The sequence below is a fragment of the Malaya genurostris genome, chromosome 2, assembly GCF_030247185.1.
Source record: "Malaya genurostris strain Urasoe2022 chromosome 2, Malgen_1.1, whole genome shotgun sequence".
In the NCBI taxonomy this organism is placed as follows: domain Eukaryota; kingdom Metazoa; phylum Arthropoda; class Insecta; order Diptera; family Culicidae; genus Malaya; species Malaya genurostris.
Genome location: NC_080571.1, coordinates 329,421,010 through 329,442,157, shown reverse-complemented (window position 1 = coordinate 329,442,157; position 21,148 = coordinate 329,421,010). Strand labels below are relative to the sequence as shown.

Below are 21,148 nucleotides of genomic sequence, written 5' to 3'. Positions count from 1 at the left end.
GTTTCGAAGAAATCAGTGCCGAATTAGGCGTGGCATTTGTAACGGTTTTCTGATTTTCAGGTATGTTCTGTAAATTTAAGGTCGTTGATTTGACTTGTTGTCGAAGCGAACGAGCGTTTAAAATTTTTTCCCTGACAGGACATTTCAAATAATTGGATTTATGATTTCCATTGCAATTTGAACATGAAAATTTATCAGTGGTTTCATTCGTTGGACAATCGTCTTTCGAATGCGATTTACCACAATTCAAACACCGTATATCCATATGACAATTTTTGGTTCCATGACCGAAGCCTTGGCAACGACGACATTGCGTTAAGTTTGCAATACGATTATGCCGTTTATAATGTTCCCAATGAATTTTAATGTGGGAAATGAAACGTACTTTTTCTAAAGTTTTCAAATTGTTTACATCACTTCGATTGAAGTGTATTAGGTAAAGTTCATGGGAAATTCCAGAGCGTGGTTTAGAAGTACCATTCGCTCTTTTTTTCATAAGTATTACTTGGGAAGGGGCAAAACCAAGCAATTCTTTTAGTTCATTTTTAATTTCATCAATACTTTGATCATTTGATAATCCTTTCAAGACAGCCTTGAAGGGTCTGTCTGATTTTATATCATATGAATAAAATTTATGAAGTTTCTCGGACAAATATCGAATAAGACGTTCGTAATCTTCCAATCCATCCACCAAGACTCGACATTCTCCTCTTCGTCCGATTTGAAATGAGACTTTTACTTCCGGGAGAAAAGTAGAAAGCTCAGTACGGAATGCTTTGAAGTCGGAAATCATCACCGTCACTGGTGGCATAGATTGATGTTTCTTCCCAGAACGACAAGCGTCCATTTTGGGAATTTTTGAAGAATTTTCTTCTATGTCGCTACAATCGGATTCAGGAAGAATCTCGTAAATATTGTTAGACGGCATAGAATCAACGGAAGGGAAATCCGTCCGTTGTCTTTTATTTTTACATTCAGATTCTATAAGATCGTGAATGTTATTAGAAAAATGTTGAATAACGGATTGTGATTTATTCCGTATTGAATTATTTTTAGCCTTAGGCTTGTTGCCTTTCCGGTTGGACGCAGGCATTTTTGAAATAAATGAAATTTTAAATTAAATTAACTAGGCTAAATTAGTCTTCGATTAGACTCCTAGCTAGCCTTAAAAAAGGCTGATTAATTTCTTAGTCACTCTAATATCACTCTTTGTATCACTTAGTCACTCTAATATCACTCTTTGTATCACTTAGTCACTTAGTTAGTGATTCAGGTAGTCTTGAAAAAGACTGAAGCCATGAATCAATGAAACTCTAGGTAGCCAGAAAAAATTCCAGGAGCCAAGAGCTATACGTGTGCGGTGCGAACGACTGTTCAACACCGACTGAAACCATAGTTTTATTATTCCGTTATCAGTCCATTCTTTCTGGCATTTGTCATATAAACAATGTCAGATGCAGTGAAAAGCTTACAAGTTTGCCACAATCACAGATCGCCTGCCAGACAAGAATTTTTTCGGCGATTTGTAAAAGCGTAGGTCAATTTTCTGCAATCTTCTAAATATCATCGCCATCAACAATGTTTTATGGGAAACTTTGGTGTCTGGGATTGTTTGAGTTATCGCTTCGGTTTCGACGCCTTATGAATTTAAGGTACTTGCCGAATCCCGAACCGAAAGGTTGTGTCGGATACTCGTCAGGTGTTTTGCCTTTCTCATATAGAAAGGTTATGCAATCACTGTGAAAAATTCCTGAATATTATTTGGATCCGACTTCCGGTTCCGGAATTATGGGGTAAAATGTGCAAAAAATTGTGAAAATAAGTGCACCAATTCCTGAATTCCATGCGGATCCGACTTCCGGATCCGGAAATATAGGGTAAAGTGTGTTAAAAATTGTATACCATCACTGAAAATGGGGAAAAACCTTAAAAAAATTCTAAATCGACCTCAAATCTATTCCAATTGATAGTTTTTATCAGTAGACGGTCAAACAAACCGATTTCGGTTATTATTTTAGGAATCGAAGAAAATTATTTTGAAGAATACCACAGTATTATATATGATAGTATGATTAATATGAGAAAGGCATCATTACACCACTAGGTGGATTAAAACAGGTTTTTTGAATGTCTTTGATTAAACGAATTACGGTAGAATGAATAACCTAATATGTGTTGTTTTCCGAACCGTTAGGACAAATTTTGATATTCAAGTTATGATGTTCAAACCATTTCGAAAATCCCATGTGCAATGGGTAATGCCCGATCATGACCTCACGTCCAATGTTCGACCCCACATAGCAGAAGGTGGCTTGAAATTTTTAACGCTCTTGATCCTGTAATTCCGGAGTCTTAAGTAGGATTTGGATAAATCTCAATAGTTAAAGTTTATCTAACAACATCTACGAATTGGTTAAGGATAAATCAAGCAGATGTGTTCCTTTTTGTGCCTTTGTAGATGAAATTAAAGGGTGATTTTTAGCTGGTATTTGGCAACAGTGTTTTCGACAGATCATGCGTAAGTCGTATCTTCTGTAATTGTACAGTGTGATCTATCATTTAACCATGTATCGTCGTTTGATCTACAATTTAATCATGAATGGGCGCTGGCAAAGTATGTCAAAATTGGACCTTGATCATGGGGCATCTAAAGCGGAGCCGCGACTAACATTTAAATGAAATCATCTTCAATCATTAAATTATATTGATCATTCTATCGATTCCGATAATGATATCATCAATTTTCTCAAATATTTTGTGCTTGTTTTTTGTAATTCACATCCTATACCTCTTTAAAAATCACTCGGAAATTTACACAATTTGAAATTTAAAATTTTTACATCCAGTCGGGAGTCTAAAGTATTTGAAAATCGGTTTGGTCATCTCTGCGAGATAGATGTGAATTCAATTTCGGAGTCTTTTAACCATTACTGATTTCAGAACTACTTTAACCATTACTGATTTCAGAACTAAAAACCGATTACCGATGTGTCCATAATGAGTTCATTCGGCAATCAATTATTATGACTACAGTTTGATCCAACAACCAGCTTTTTTATGAAATTCGCTCCTCTTTACATCGTTACTCAAAAAAACACTCCCTTTATATTGGAAATGTTTACACATATCTCCCAGTAAATCTGGAACTGGAGGTCTGATCCATTCAGGGATTTTATATGAGACAGTGAGACCCATCATTCCAGCTCGCTCTCACATCTCATACAAAACCGCTTACGTTCGGGACGACAGAAATCAGTGACCGTATTGTGTAGTGGGCAATAGGAAGATTTCGAAATGAACAAAGCAAATGAACAAAAGCTACCAGCACTGAATATACCACACACCAAATTTGATTTTCGCTACGCGAACTTGAAAGTTTACTTAGGAAGAACAAATGTATCTGGATCTTAAACGAGTGCATTTGCTTTGATGCAACAAGACAATGCTATTTATATCCAGTTCGATAAAGAGGAGGAAGCAATTCAATTCGCAAAAGATAATAACAACGTGCTTTTTATGATCCTTCAAATGCTAGCGATCACTTTGTTCGAGATACCATGTCCCAGTACGGAGAAATTATTTCCATCGAAAAGGAACTGTGGTAGAACTTTTTCTCCACGCATGCTTTTAAAGAAGGCTTTACCTTTTTATGTGACCTTTGGTCAGGACACGGTCAGGTTTCCGAGGAAAACACTTGTTACCTACGACAATCATATGCAACAGCGATCCCGAGCCAATGGACGGGAGCGTGAATAGCGAACTACTGCTTCCCCTTCATTCGTTGAGAGTATCTAACCTCCAAGAATGAAGATAAAACGAGATCCAGCAATAAAACAATAATTTTTTATTAGATTATCGTTCAACCACGGCCATGTTGAGCTCAAGGGTAAATGAGTCGAAAATATAAAAATATAAATAAATAGAGACATATAGTTTAAATCTATTCAAATGAGCTAAATTGGAATTCGCAGTAGGATAACAAACAGTCATATCGGAGAAATGTGATTGCATATTTTTGTCACATACACACAGAGACATGTAGCGATTTCAACAAACTGAATTGAATGGTACATGACACTCGGTCCACAAAGGGTTTCGTTTAAAAACCGATTTTCACAGTGATTGCATAACCTTTTCATTTCAATTAAAACTGTTTAAGCGCAAAATTCTCTTCAATGATGAGACGCAAAATTGCCGTATTAAGAGCGAAAATAATCCACATGTCATTTAAGAATTACCGATGCATTCCGATATGCTCATATGCTCGAAATCATTTCTCTATGTTAAATGCCAAGAAATTATCCACCAAATTAAAAAAATGGCCATTTCATAATTTGGCATGTGTTTCATTGAAAGTTCAATTTAGCAAGATCCTCAAAAACACTCTTTATCGATCTTTTGTCGTTCAAACGGTTTCATTCAAAAATTGTTTTCTGTTGCGCTTATTTTTGATTCAAATTAGGTTAGATTCATTGGGGTAATTCACAAAAACGTACTTCATCGCTTACGTCACTTATTTGTTAGCTGGTAGAACCAAAAGCATCAGCAATAACACATTTGAACTATTCATAGATGACACACCTCACAGAAAAAAGAAAGCGGATAGAAAAATTGTCGGTTATGTCATTTATACGATTATATCTTCGGGACCGAAAGTGTTCACCATGAGCGTTGTGAACTTATCAAATAACCCAATAGCCGCTTTTAAATGCGTTTTAAGATTTTCGAAGTCGATTCAGTCATTTTCAAGAAAATTTAGCACATCGAACAAAACTGCGACTTGCCGGTTACGTCACTTATGAGATTGCTTCGTCCCGAACCGAACGTTATCGTCATAGCCCTTCCAAACTTCCAATCAACTCGTAGTAGCTTTTAAATACGTCAAAATTCATCCAAATCTCCAAATCCAAATGAGTTATCTCCTAGAGAAATCAGCTAATAGAAATAACTTTGAGTAAGTAATGCCAGAGATATAACCGCGAGTTTGACGTAGGACTGAATTCGAGATGTATATATATATACTAATTGATTTGATACCGTTGGACCGTTTAAGATTTGTAGTGCTGAAAAGGACCATTTGGTCCTTTTGGACCAGACAGTTTTCAAATAAGTTCTTTATGCTACTTTTGGAATTCTGAGAAGGACCGTTAGTGGCTTTGGAGTCCTGGAAAAGACTATTTGGTTACGAATGATTGCGTTTGTGTTCCAGGAGGAAGGGCGCCATTCCAAGTCATTTGTAAATTTGATCCTTGACATATAAAAAATCGTTACATAAATATAATCGTAACACAAGTCGAAAATTCTTTCATATTTTTCATCAAATTGCTGTACGGGATTCATTTCCGTCTTTTAGAAGGGCCAAATTGTGGAATTCTCTACGATATAAAACATTGTTCGGAACATGTGTCTCGATTGCGATGCAGCCAAACGCTAGCTTTATTTGTGCTCGTTTGGTGCGAATTTCGTACAGCAGAAAGTCCACAAAGCTAATCGAACTATTCTGGATATGCACTAAACTGATGATTTTTACCTATGATTTGCAAATAAGTCATCTTTATAGTTCATCAGATAACATTTGGAGCCTTTAGAACGACTGATTTTGTATAATGTTCCCCATCGTTTTCCACTTTTCGTTTTCATTTTCTCCTATGCAAACAACCAGCAGTTGGATGACGCAATCGCTCGAACTGTTCACCATTCCGTTATAAAATAAATTTATACTAAACTAAATTTTGCTAAGAGCTTTTTTACGTAATTTCCTTTGTAGCTTTTTCACAAATGGGCGGTCCTAACGGCCCCAAAATAGCGGCATACAGAATTTTGATGTCGATAATTTCATTTTGGATTTGCATATATCATTGAAAGAACCCATCAAAATGCTGTGCTAGATTCATTTATGGCATCCAGAAGGGCCAAATTGTGGAATTATCTACGATATTAAACGCTTTTCGAAACATTTTTCAGGAACAAATTTCGCACAGTGAAATGTGTACAAATCCAATCAAATTTTTCTAGACTGATGATTTTTATCTCCGATTTGCAAAATAGCAAACTATATAGTTCTGTAGATAACATTTGGAGCCATAAGAAGGACTGGTTTTTCATAATGTTTCGTTTGCTTTTTCTCCAATGCAAACGACCAGCAGTTGGATGGCGCAATTATACTGTGAACGTCCGACAGTATATATGCTCACAGAATAACTAGCTATTGTTCTGCGTTTAGGCTTCATATTCCGTTCATATTCGTCATTGACTAGCACCAGTTGAATAGTGCCGGGTGTAGTTCCATTGTTTGACGTAGATGGAGGCATGTGCAATCGATGTGTTTTCGTTCATGAATTATCATAGACTAAAGCTAGCAAACGTGCAACAGGGTCTATTGATAGATTTGGTTGATTTTGATGTTTCTTATTTGGACTTATTTTTCACTATTTAATCAATGTTTTTCTAATGAACGTGGTATTAACAACAATCTTACACATTCTTCCATTCGTTTCGTAAAAAAATTGGAGAAAATACTAAAACAGGGAAAAAGTTATTAAGAAATCAAATCTAGAGTAGTAGTACGTTCGTGTTGTGAAATTTGTAAAATGCACCCAAAAGAGCATAGTAAAGAAAGACGTAGTCCTACGTCAGAAGTTTGTCAAAAATAAAATTTGAAAACTTCAATTCTCAACGGACATGTTGCCTCCAAAGTGGTATTCCAAGTATGTTGCTTTAAAAGATATTTTTTACAATTGGATAAATAATGGAGCAGCCACACACATTGAAATTACTTAGGTTATCTCAAAACTCCACAAAAATTTGGTGCGCGACTGCCTAAAATCAAGATTCAGTAGCAAGTGTTTTTGAGGTAGTTTTTTAAAAACAAATTATTCTAAAATCGAAACTGCATGAATTTACAGTGAAAGTTGTACGACTAGTTCATACGAGGTATTATCAAAGGTATGATTATTATAATGTAAAAATTAAACCGTGAGAACATTTAATTTGTTTACCTCCTTAAGCAAACTTGTGAACAGCTATTGTTTCTATTGAAGCTCGATGAAGCGTGAACAGCTTTGATTGTTTGATCTTGATTTTTTTGAGATAAAGGTGTTGCGTTTTCGGGACGCGTTGTTCTCAGCGATTTGCGTGATGTCGAGTTTCCGTTTCTATCACGCAATGTGTTCGTCGTGTATAATTGAAAAAAAAAATCGTCTACTAGTAAACACATGCTAATATTAGTCAGTGCACTGGCTAACTCTAACGTTATGCTCCGGTGGATAATCAACCTGTCACAAATGTTGATGGAATGATTAAGTTTGTTAGGTTATTTTCCTTTCATATTGACACTGATTTGGATGCATTGATGATAGTGCCTCGATAGTTCCAAAGAAAACAACACTTACGAACGTCAATTCAAGAAAATATGCACATGTTTCAATTGTTTTATGGTGAACCCGTCGAACGGACCGAGCCAATGCACTTTGCAGTAAATCAAGGTGAAATAGGTTGTAAATGTTTCTTTTTCTTGACTTGCTTGCTTGTCACATAATGTTTGTTAACTTTGGCACAGGCACATATTGAAAAACATTTGATATTTGAAGTTGGTAGACATTGGATATTAAAAGAAAACCATTTTTTCTCATTTTTTGCATGTGTTCAAATTTTAAATTACTTCTATCAATTCACGCTGCAACATCATTGGATATGGTGGAAAATATTGCAAAACATCAATCCGAGAGTGACAAAGCGCTCCGTTTCCGAGGACATGCCTAGTCATGGAGCCATACGTTTGCGAAGGTAAACTCCGAGATGCGGATATGAATATTATTGAAGATATGTTTGCTAACCCATCGGAGGTTTACTGTTGCCGCATGTCCGTACGTTCGTTACATGTGCCAACACATCGTTTGAATGAATCGATGCTGGATTTTCCTACCGAATCATCGAATGGCATTCCGCGGAAGGTGAGGCATAAATCAATAACCATTATCGGCACGTTGAGATGCCGAGCAAATTAGCGCTGGTAATTTATTGGATAGAGGCTTTTTAGGATTCAGATCAACCCAATCTGAGGGCGATAAATCCAGCATACAAATTTATTAGTTTGTATTTTTATACCTGACTTGCAGGTTTTGTTTTATGGTTAAGACTTTTCTTATCGCATATTTAAACTGGTTAACCCGTTCGGATGTTTTGATAATTTTCTAACACCAGACAGAATAATTGATTTCTGAAGTTCAGTAACCTATTCGTCTGACCTTTTATGGCAATAAGCTACGTTTTCATGAGCTTGTGTGGATACAAACAGCAATTAGAATACTAAGTACTGATTCCTTCGATCAAATCTCGAATATAACAAGTAATAATTTTGTGCGATGAACTTTATCATTACTCAGCATCTAATTACACTGCGAAATGGATAATTCATCCGTTGAACACTAAAAGGAAGTCCTAATCGATCGTCAGATCGAATTCGACAATTTCCAGTCAGCGTATGGTGTTATTACTTCTGTCGCTAATGATATACACTTTCATTTATCAGCTTTTTCAATAGTTAATCAGTTAAGCTTTGACATCATCTGTGTTGTCTGATTGAAATATTTCACAATCATGAATGTTGCAAAAAACTAACTACGCGATAAATGATCCAGACGAAAATATATCAAAGAAGCATTATCTCAGATCCTGTCATAAAAGATCAGCTGGAATAGCTCGAAAACCAGTGAAATCCTAAGCTGTTTCATAAGTTTAGTACTGTGATTACTATTTTTTTTTTGTCAACTGTCCATTTTAGATATACTATTAATTCTACTGCTCATCAAAAGAAAAACTTTTCTCCTGGTGGGACAAAGAGTGCTCAGAGGCTAAACTCGCAAAACAAAACGCTTGCAAGACGTTTCTAAAACGGGGAGGAGGAACTCCTCAGAATTTTGAAAAATTCTTGACTTTAGAAACCAAGTACAAGAGCATACTTCGAGCCAAAAAATGTAGCTATTGGAGACATTTTGTCGAAGGTTTGTCAAGAGAAACCTCAATGAGCACTCTTTGGAACACGGCCAGACGAATGAGGAATCGTAATGTGGGCAATGGGAGTGAGGAATACTCGAACCGAAGGATATTTAACTTTGCTATGAAAGTTTGTCCAGATTCTGTTTCTACGCAGAACATTATTCGAGAATATCCTCCAAATAATGGTTTTATTAATAACCCCTTTTCAATGATGGAATTTTCTATGGCACTCTTGTCTTGTAACAATAACGCTCCTGGGTTGGACAGAATTAAATTCAACTTGGTGAAGAATCTGCCCGACCTCGCAAAACGACGTTTGTTGGAATTGTTCAACAAGTTTCTTGAGCAAAACATTGCATCACCTGACTGGAGGCAAGTGAAAGTTATCGCCATTCAAAAGCCAGGTAAACCAACTCATATAGACCCATTGCAATGTTGTCCTGCATCAGAAAATTGTTCGAAAAAAACGAACGCTTGGGTCAAGACGAACGGTTTGTTGTCAGATACTCAGTTTGGCTTCCGAAGAAATAGAGGGACGAATGATTACCTTGCATTGCTTTCGTCTGACATCCAAATTACCTTCGCTCAAAAACAACAAATGGCATCTGTATTTTTGGGCATAAAAGGAACATTTGATGCAGTTTCCATTGATGTTCTTTCAGACAAGCTCCACCAACATGGACTTCCAGCGGTTATAAATAATTATTTGCACAACCTTTTGTCAGAGAAACGCATGCATTTTTCACATGGCGATTTGGCAACATTCAGAATTAGCTACATGGGTCTACCGCAAGGCTCATGCCTCAGTCCGCTCCTTTATAATTTTTACGTGAATGACATTGACAGCTGTTTAGTAACCCCATGTACACTAAGACAATTGGCAGATGATGGCGTAGTTTCAGTTACTGGACCCAAAGCTATTGATCTGCAAAAATAATTGCAAGATACCTTAGATAAATTGTCCGTTTGGGCTGTTCATCTGGGTATCGAATTCTCTGCGGAGAAAACAGAGCTGGTCGTCTTCTCAAGAAATCATGATCCCGCGCAGCTTCAGCTTCATATGATGGGAAGAATGATCCAACAGGTTTTAACTTTCAAATACCTTGGGGTGTGGTTTGATTCCAAATGCACGTGGGGAGGACACATTAGGTTTCTGATAACAAAATGCCAACAAAGAGTGAATTTTCTTCGAAAAATAACAGGATCTTGGTGGGGTGCTCATCCGGAAGATCTAATAATATTGTATCAGACAACGATACTTTCAGTGATGGAATATGGATTCGTTTGCATTCGTTACGCTGCAAACTCTCATATTATCAAACTGAAGCGAATTCAGTACCGTTGTTTGCGAATTACCTTAGGCTGCATGCATTCGACACATACAATGAGTCTTGAAGTTCTGGCGGGAGTTCTTCCATTAAAAGATCGTTTTTGGGAGCTTTCATCGCGACTGCTAATAAGTTGTGAGTTACTGAATCCCCTGGTTATTAATAACTTCGAAAGGCTGGTCGAGCTTCAATCTCAAACAAAATTCATGACAGTATATTTTAACCATATGTCACAGGAAATCACCCCATCAAGATATATTCCTATCCGTCGCAGCATCCTGAATGCCCCTGACTCAACTTCATTTTTCGATACATCCATGCAACGCGAAGTGCGTGGACATTGCACTTCGTTGCAAAACAAAAAGTGTTCTGTAAGTAGCAAAAACTAGCGCCCAATTTGGGAATCTCTAGTTTAAAGCCTTCAAAACTCCACGAAGTGTCTAAATTTTCGCTAACTAAACGCGGCAAAGCTTACTGTGATATTGAACGTTGAGGCGTGTGCTGAACTTACCGCCTGACCTCAACATCCGCCTCCACACAATTCTTGGCACAGTAAAGGACAAAAAAAAAATGATTCACTTATACACTGCTCTGCTCGGTTCGGTATTGCACCACTTTCACTTTCGATCTGAGGGTTGACCACAAGAGATGTTGATGTTGATGATGATGATGATGATGACGATGCCGCGCGGATGATTGACTGTTTTCAACTGTTTTTATTTTTCAAAGACCGATGGCAATGTCGTAATCGAAAGTCCGTTGTAACACCGAACCGATTTCGCGTTCAGTTGTAATCTGAGATGGAACATTAATTATTGTTTTCACTAGTGCACTAGGCTACCAGGAGATTTTCTTTCGTTTCACATTTGTTTTCTGCTTTTTCCTTCGTAGGACCGGTGATCAGGCATCGGCGAATGATGCGAGAAATCTACAGTGAAATCACGGACCTGAGCTCGCAAAATGTTACCAATTCAATCGGTAAGTTACTACTGTAAAGATATGCTGGTTAATGCCAATCATTGGATTGAGGCTTTCATGGATATATATCTTTTTTTCAGAGGATACATGCCTCTATGATGGTACACAAGTGACACGGGTGAGCATCGTCTGCGAAAAGAAACCGGGTTGCCGGGCGATTCAGAAGACGGGAGAGTGCTGTCCGGAATTTCAGTGTGGTGAGTTGGAAGGTTACACAAGAGAATAGTCGAAACCATTGCATAGTCGAAGTGACGCTGAGTGCGGATCGTAGCAGAAAGCTGCTCACGTGACTTGCAAATCGAACACATGTTAGTGATTGTAGCAATCATTAACTACCCATTCTTTCTTTGTAGAATGTCAAAGGGACGGCAAAACCTACACCAACGGAGAAAAGGTTACCGATCCGGAAACACCATGCCGAGCATGCTACTGTCAAGGTAATTGCGGTTGCCATTTGTATTTATAAATATTTTCAACATAATTTACCAAATGAGCTATTGGCTTAAGAAGCACATCATGTTTTCCATTTTGGTTTCGTTTGGCTAATGAAGTTCGGTTTCATTTAGTGATATAAGTAGTAATAATCAGATTGCACGAGTTATTTATTGTTGTCTAAGATACGGAAGAGAAATTTCTAACTGTCGGAAGAATTGTATTACTAGTACCCAGTCATTGGGAATTGACATCAGACTTGTTATGCTATCTGTCTTCGGCTACTACATTAGGGCATTACACTACACTGAGGTCTCTTTTTACGCTGGGAATACGCGTAACAAAAAAAAAACGCGCAAAAAAACGCGTAACTTCGGAAATCCGCGTAGAAAAAAACCGCAAAATGTCAACAAAAAATTTTTTTTAATGCCAAATGTCTTAGAAATACATGAAACGTCCAGATCTGGTGTAATCTGAATATTTTTTTTTATAAAAAAAATCGAAAATTTTCTAATTGTCAAAGAGTTGACTTCAAAAAAATTCCGGGTAACACTAGATCTCGAAGTTCCATGCATTTCTCAGACAAAACAAGTAAACCGCGTAAATTCGGAAATCCGTGCAAAAAAACCGCGTAAAAAATACCCCAGTGTAACTCGATCAAGTAAGAGAGTTAGAATTCAGATTTAAAACCAAACATAATCATAAACATAATGATCTTTTACATCAAAAGATGCGCCAGTTGAATACAAACAACTTTTGTGAAGACACGAACTACAAAAAAATAATAATTAATAGCGAAAATATTTTTGTCTCGCTAGTTTTCTGTTTCGGACCACTGTGCATTGATTCGTCATCGCTGATGTAGTTGTTAGAGATTTCGATTCCAAACATTATTGCTTGAAACTACAAAACAAGATAATTAATTTTGCTCTGTGGATTAGTTTGTATCAATAAATATATTTTGGTGCTCCATCAGTCCGTTCAAGATAGAGCTATCCTGCATAAATAATTATTTGTAAAGAAAATGGAACATTAGCAGTTTCTAATAATTATACGAATTATTCATACTTACGCATGAATTAATAAAAAAAAACAGAAATAATCAGATAAAATTTCACTAATAAAACGCATTCAAACTTTTTTTGGTTATCCGAGGGTGAGAAAATTGCTCTGGTTCATACGAAACAATACTGATACGGTTCATTTAGACAATGAACTTAATTGTACCATTACACAAATGAGATCATAGATGAAATTAACCAGGATTGAGTAAACTTCAACTGCAAACAGCCAAATTCAGTAGACTTGGTTTCAGCGGGTCTGTGCTAAATTGGCTCTAGTCATATCTAATTGGTGCCGGAATGTCAGTGAAAATCGGAGACTTCATTACAGTGCCTTTCGCTGTCAATTCTGGAGTCCCTCAAGGCAGTCACTTAGGACCAATCCTTATTCTACTCTACCTCAATGATCGTAACTTCATAATGAAATGCCACAAACCATCCTTCGCAAACAATTTCAAGCTATTTTATATAGATAAATGTCAAGAAGACACTATATATTTGCAGTCACAGTTATACCGTTTTCGTTTTAGAACCTACACGCGGGCGAGTTTGACTCCGAGTAAAACGAACACGTGGTACGCGCCCTAAACAACAACGATGCGTGGTGCGACCCGAGAAAATTTTCAGAGCGAAACTACGCGATTGGAGTCAGATCTAGAGCGACCCCAGGTTGCTAAAACAAACTCATCAAAAGTTGTTTGGCGACTCTGGGTCAGCTCTCGGGCTGCTCTGATTAATAAACGAAAACGGTATTAGACTTATTCACAAACTGGTGCCATGATAATAGAATGGTTTTGAATGTCTCGAAGTTGACATGACCTAAGACTATAGCATCTCGCACGATATACTGAAACGTGAATCTTCCGTGAATGATTTGGGTATCATTCTTGATTCTAAGCTGGAGTTCACATCGATTATGTGATTTCTAAAGCCTCCACGGTACTGGGTTTCGTCTTACGAACACTCTGCGCAACATACCGGTCAAAGTTTCTATACCCACTAATCTTCCTAGTTACAAAGATCGTTATAAGCTTATTGACCTGGATTTGCTATCTATTCGTATGAATGTCTCCAAAACCGATTTTGTTGATTACAATCCCGATTTATTACAATCACGTATCGATTGTTCAAGATTCATTGCTTCTTGAGTTCTTCTCTTGCCTTTTAAAAAAGAATACTATTGCTGCCCTGTAATGCTTAGTGTTATTAACTTGTTATAGGGTTATAGGTTCAGTTTTGATGGTTAGTGTTAAGCCTCATTGTATCTGTTGGATCATTGTAATCTGTGGATACAAAAGACGAGGAGGTTTTATGCCTGCTGGAGAGAGAGAAAGAGAGATTGTCAAATTTTCCTGCTTTTCCTTGCTCCCCAAAATAAACAAAATAAACGTAGACATTGCCAATGACATCAACTCAACTTCTGTGGACATGTAATAAACAGTTAATCACTTTCAACAATAAAATCAGCTGAAATAATTTCTTGTTAGTTTGGCTGGATCAAAATTTTGATACAAATCAAGCTGAAATCATTGAGTTCGTGCTCGCATCTCACACGACACAGTCGAAAATCATTTACGGTCGAAACAACAGAAACAAAGACAATACAGTGCAGTGAGCAATAGAGTGTACGGAATGGTCAAATACGATTTAACAAAGCCTGAAACTTGGCCTACAAGACCAAATTCAATTTGTATAGATTTCAAGCGTTGCAAAGTTAGACCAACAACAAATGAAATTGAAATCTTACTTAAAGAACGAATGCATCTAGACGCTAATAATGTAAGTGAGATTCAATTTAACAAATCGTTTAACTATGTGTACATTATGTTTAAACGTGACAGAGATGCAATTGCATTCGCTTCGGTTAACAATGAGGTGCACAGCGTTGAGTGTGATAACATTAAATACAAATCCCTGTGCACATGGTGGACAATGCCATAGAAGTACGCGTGCATGGCCTTCCTCCGCAGGCCCGCGATAAGTTCGTTCGGGATAATATGTCGCAGTATGGTGAAATCCTTTCCATCGAAAGGGAAGTATGGCGGAATTTTTCCCCGGCATCCAGAATGGCGTGCGAGTGGTACGTATGCAACTACGTAAGGCAATTCCATCTTACATCATTTGTGGTCAAGGTGGAACACATCCGTGTAAAACGCTGATCACCTATGAAAATCAGCTGGTTACATGCCAGTTTTGAGAACAACCTGCACACTACGGTAAACCTTGCACCGAAACTGCGAAAAGGACATCTTCAACCAAAGACAAGGTCAACCGTTCAACAATGGAAACTAGTGAGCGCAGTACTCCTGTTTCACCATCAAACCAACCAGCAACTGCAACCAATGTACAACAAGGCGAATTCAACACCACTGATGCGGCAATGGACGACGAGACGAGTCACGAACAAAATGCCCCTCAACCTTCGCAGAAGGGAAATGAAAGCTCTTCCCCTCCTAGCAAAAGAATGACAACGAGATCCACTTCAAAAAATGCATTATTTAAAAAATCGGCTAATTCGGCCACGTAAAGCTTGTACGCAAATAGGCCTGAATAAAAATACCTTTTAAATAAAAAAAATAAAAACTGAAATCATTGTTGATGTTTAAGGGAGAAATTGGTCCAAAACAATCATATTCTATTTACTGGAAATTAACATAGGTGAAATTCTACTAACTGATTCCTTATTTTTAAGAAGCAGTTATAGAATTTTTCACTTGTAGTATCGAAATTCACGATATTTTTCGTTTTCAGGTGGCGAAATCAGCTGCAGCCAGGTAACGTGCTACAAACGACACGACTGTGAGCCCAAGTTCATTAGCGGTAGATGCTGTCCAGAATACGACAACTGTCCACCTCTGGGTAATACGAGCACCCGAACTGTTCTTTTAATTCGTCACTAATCATTCGAAAACCCCTATTTCAGAAAGCTCAAAAATTACCGAAGCCAGCTCCATGAAGGAGGAATTCATCGAACTGAAGGAAACGGAAATCGAGGCTGAAGACTTGCTGGAGCACGAGCAACCAAAGACAGCATCAACCAGCGCTCCCGAGAGCAACCTACCGGTCAAAGTTCCTATGCCTGCGGCGAGCAACAATCCGTTGGGTATCAAAATCAAAGAAATCACTAAGCCGGAGGAAATTCGTTTGACCGACAGTAGACCAAAAATGTCCACAACTACAACCATTGCTCCGAGCAGTAACGACGACACCGATCGTCCCACGACGGCTTCTTCTGTTTCGTACGGTGAAGAAGTAAACAATCTTGAACATTTGGATTTAAATGTAACCGATGACGGAGAAGATGGAATGAAAAATGTGCGTCACACTGAGGAGGACATGATCGCCAACGGAACTTCGGAAATGACTGACTTCGGTGAAGGATCGACAGCCAGTCCATCCGAGTCGGTCGAGCTCGAAATGTCTTCCGAAGGAAGTAGTTCAACAGTGAAACACTCTCCGTCAACAACTACGACGGTTTCCAGTATGCCGGAAGAACAACCGGAAGCAATTAATAAGAATGATAAGCCACTTCCGGCGGTTGTTCAAATCGGTGACAAGCTGGTGATAGTAGATCACAATCAACCTAAACCGATAACGGTTATCCAGGTGGAAGAAGTGGAAGGTTTGCAGCGCGGAGAAGATGATATTTCATACGACCAGGAAATGTTTACCGATCGGTCTTCAGATACTAAAGAGACACCCAAACACATGAAACAAATGAAAGATTCAGAGGAAGAAATGCTTTCTACGCAAGCAGATTCCAGTGTAGCTTATGAAACAGTCTATCGCGGAGGTGCCACTGAGAATTCGGGATCGGGAGAAGTTTTTGAAACACAACATTATACCGAAGGTCCGGACAGTGCGGAACGAAACGATACCCAAATAGATCAGCTCACTGCTAGTAGTGAGGAATTTATTCAGGTCGGTTCGTCTTCAGAGAAATCGCTTCGAGTGGAAGAGGAACATACAACAGTCAATTCCTTGGTCACAAGCGGAGAAGAGGGAAGTACCTCGATAGCAGATTTTCATATGTCGGCAGCGAGCTCAGAGGCATCAGGAGATGAAGTTTTTGAAACACAGTTTTACACCGAAGGTCCGGCAAGTTCGTCGGAAATGATGGATATTTCTTCCAGTGCTATGGCGGATAGCCCGGAACCAACGAAACCTAGTAAAGATTATCAAGGAGACGACATGACAACTCACAGAAAACCGTACATTGAAGATGATGAACATGATCTAATACAACCGGGTTTTCAAAAAATCCCGGAAGATTTTACACTACCATTGAGAGATCAACCGGTTCTGATGGACATGCCCGACGAAGAGGAACATCACAATTCGGCAATGAAAAGTGATCGAAAAGACAAAGGAGAGTCAGCAAAGATCTTATCTGATGTATTAGAATATCGGCAAAACATAACTACATCGACCACGCAAGCTGTCTCAGAAGAAAATGAAGTGACCATGTCACCATCATGGTTGAAAGAGGAGGCCAGACTAAGAGTGCCAGGGGAACCTCTTCTGATTCCTGAGTGGGAGCGAAAAAATGGAACAACTAATAGCACCGCGTCGGAAGAAGAATTCAGTGGCGCTGGAGAGCTTCATGTGCTTAAAATGAACTCGGAAGAATACATCGATAGTTCCGAAGGTAGCGGACTGATCGTTTCGAAGAAGGAATCTGAAGAAACGACGGTGGCACCGATCAAACTTCTACAGCATGATACAGATTCTCCCAATTCCTCAGAATCAGATAGCATTAAACACAATCCGAAACAAGACGCAGAGAGTCTCAAGTATGACGAAAATGATGAGAACTCAGCCGAAGATGCACTTCCCAAACAGGTCAAGTCTAACATATGAGGAAAGCTGTATAAAGCGAATTGGTAGAGTAATCCAACCAGTAGAACTATTTTCAATGGAACTAAGTAGAAAGTAGCTAAACGAATTTACTGAATCAATATTTAGCAAAAAACAAACAGGATTCCTCGCATCTGAAGTCATAGCGAAGGGTGCGAGATGAAGGTGCCAGTTAACGAATGAAGAAACACTTTTCTCTTTCTCTCCGTCTATCTACGCTCTCTGATTACTAAGTAATGATTATTTATTATGTTTTTCTATTTCCGCGTGTTAGCACAGGAAAATTTTCAAATCAAAGTGAGAGATGGTTCTAAAAGTACGCTTTAGACGGATGACTTTAGTGCCATTACCCACATAGAAACCCTATTCGTTTTCTGCGGCGACATTAGAAAATCCTAACCTCAAAGGGTTCGCGTATCCTGCCAAGTTTGTCCGACAAGTGCAATCACTAAACAATGTAAAACGATTACATTTTCCACTGTTCCGATCTGAATGAAATGTGACTGGATTGGAACTACGGAAATCGTTGGTCCGTTACGAAAGAAAAAAAGTAGCTAGTCAATCTGGACTCTAGTTCTGACCAGCAGACATAGAAGTGCTCGCTAAGGATGCTATTGAACCTCAACATATTTCTACAATGTTCTGTACAAACCACCACTGGTAATATAAAGTAAATCGCACAAAGCAGGAGAATGTCCATGGCACAAATGAATCTTCCTATACCGACATCCTAACATCCTATTTGTCATTTAGTTAAGTTGATATGTTTAGAACTCGAAATCATAGTCGTATGTTTTAAGTTTATTTATTCACTTTATTTGCGAAAGTTTCACAAATTTAAGAAAAGCAGTGAACCAAAATTTGGAACCCGTGTGTGCACGTTCGTCGAAACATAGGCATGTGATAGTTCTATTTGTTTATTAACTACCTAAAAAAATTCCAAACTAGAGATCCTTCAATCGAAATGAAAGACATTTATTAGGTTTAAACACTAACGATAATTTCTCAACAGTGTGGGACTAGAACTACAGATCTACTAGCTGCAAATATTCACTCGAATGTAAACAAAAGATTCATAGCTTAAGTTTAAGACTGTTATAGAAATAGTTGAAGATAAAAACAAAAGTATCACTATTTATTGACTATTTATAACCGCCTGCTGACGACGGGCAGACGGGACCCAGCTCCGGAAAACCTCGGAACTGTCCTCTCCGTGTTCATTTCCAGTATCGATAAGCAGCCCGTTCCAAACTCTAACCGAATTAGCTAAGAGGGAAATTCTTCTGGGGCTAGACTGCGGCAGTATGTTCGCATTTTTAGCGCTATTATTTTTTATTATTACAAACATTATAGTAGTTTCTCGTAACAATAAGTGCTCTAGATCATAGACCTATTAGAAAAAAATTAATTGAAAAAAGAGTCATACTTGTAACTAAATATACCGTTAGATATCACTCATTCCGTTTTAAACACTATGAAAGCTATGAAACTATTCAATACAATTCAGTCGTGCGTCTGTGCGATGATACGGTAGTGTAATGTTTTTTTTTTCGAAGGACGTATTCAAACACATATGTAAAATAAAAATACTATTATATTTATGCTGAGCGTTGCAATTTTTTCCTCCGTGATACAAACATCACATCCAAATAAGGGAAAGTAAAATTAAGCGTCTCTGCTGACTGAATCGCCCCCTGCCATTCATTTTCAAGCATTATGAATAAACTTAAAAAAATATCATGAGACAGCTTTTCGATGTGAGATTTTTCGTCGACTAAATAAGCATTTCATCCGTATAAAACGTCCAACAGTCGGTTGCTATTTAGTAAGGGGTTGTCCATAAAAGACGTCATGCTTTTTTAGCGATTTTTGTTGGAGGAAAATCACATATGATCAAGATGATCTACGCCTGAAATCGTTGATCCCCCGCTGAGGGGTGTGAAAGTTAGTAACCACAGCAATCCTACAGGAATTTATAACTAAGGAGAATGAGACTTTTCCAAAATCATGGAACATTGTCAATTTTGTATCTTTGGGAAATGCTTTTTTAACACTCCTTACCCACTTAGAAAAAAACGTTCAACGGTGGTCCTTCATTGGTCCAATACGTTGTATCATTGGTCCAATGAAAGTCCAATCAATCGTTCAACGGGAGGCCAACACGGGTCCTTCGTTTGCCGATTTTGAAACAGACCGTTGAACCGAATGCTATTTTTTTCGTTCAACAAACCCGGCAGACAGAGGTCCATTGTTGAGCCATTTTTAGCATGAGGAGTTGGAGCCCCGTTGGACTAGTTTTACTGCAGAATTTCTGAAGTTTTCTCCACTCATTTGTTTAAACTAACAATACATACCTGCACAATACTTCTACTTCACGTAGAATAACAACAAATTTTCTTTCTATGTAAAGGTACATATGGCAACTCTGCTGGCTTAAGCTTGTTGTGTTTTTTAAGTGCGAGAGTTTTTAAACGTTTTTATACTGTTTTTCCATATATTTACTGTATGAAATTCGACTATTGTGTATACATTTTTCATACATTGCGAGTGTTGTGTTTTGAATAATCGATCCGCTGTGCTTTCGTCAATTAATCCCACCGCTGCTTACTGCTTACAATCAGCCACCGTCGCTCAGCTCTCTAAACAATAAACAACCGTTTCACCAGTGCTATTCTTTTGTGTGCGGCTTAAGTGAACCCGATCTAACACGGCAACGATGAGCGCTGAGAATAACTGTGCCAAATGCAGCCAGGTTATATCCGGCATCGATTCGGTTTCATGCCGCGGGTATTGTGGATGTAAGTTCCATATGACCTGTTCTAACGTCTCTCGAGCCCTCTTGAGTTATTTTACATCGCATCGCAAAAATTTGTACTGGATGTGTGATAATTGTGCCGCTTTGTTTGATAATTCGCATCTTCGTTCGATTTCAAAAGCGGCTGATGATAAATCACCTCTAGTGTCACTCACTGAGGCGATCAACAACTTGCAATGCGAAATAAAGCAATTGTCGAGTCAAACTCCACGTACTATCACACCGAGAACTCGAATATGGCCCATTGATCCTCGCCGTGCAGCCAAACGGCCCCGAGGACCGGACTTGTCACAGAAGGCATCCGAATGCTTGTCGGGATCGAAACAACCAGGAGAGAATGTTGTTTGTGTTCCTATCTGTGAAAGACCGGCGAACAAATTCTGGCTTTACTTGTCCCGCATAAGACCTGATGTGACTAATGACGACATATCTAAAATGGTTCGTGCAAACCTCGAATTGTCATATGATCCCGAGGTGGTTAAGTTGGTGGCTAAAGGAAGTGATGTCAGCAACATGACTTTCATATCTTTTAAAGTCGGTTTGGACCCAGCTCTAAAAATTAGCGCTTTGGACCCAACAACCTGGCCACAAGGAATTTTATTCCGTGAGTTTGAGGACTATCCGGATAAAAAATTTCGGGAACCATTCTCTCTGACTCCAACGTCGCAGCAATAGAAAGA

General features: G+C 38.3%; 1 protein-coding gene across 2 annotated transcripts in view; it reads left to right on the top strand.

The window, feature by feature from the left end:
• Positions 1-19,254, top strand: part of LOC131431496 (uncharacterized) — an 86,364-nt gene extending 67,110 nt beyond the window's left edge. Inside the window, exons 1-6 of one of the 2 annotated variants that reach the window (XM_058597252.1) lie at positions 7,674-7,952; positions 11,217-11,303; positions 11,384-11,500; positions 11,657-11,740; positions 15,548-15,655; positions 15,720-19,254. In XM_058597252.1, the coding sequence (XP_058453235.1) occupies positions 11,240-11,303; positions 11,384-11,500; positions 11,657-11,740; positions 15,548-15,655; positions 15,720-17,656 (2,310 nt within the window). In that variant the 5' untranslated portion in view covers positions 7,674-7,952; positions 11,217-11,239 and the 3' untranslated portion in view covers positions 17,657-19,254. Of the gene's footprint in view, positions 1-7,673; positions 7,953-11,216; positions 11,304-11,383; positions 11,501-11,656; positions 11,741-15,547; positions 15,656-15,719 lie in introns of those variants that run through there. The other variant, XM_058597251.1, reaches the window with a different exon arrangement.
• Positions 19,255-21,148: the final 1,894 nt, after the last annotated feature.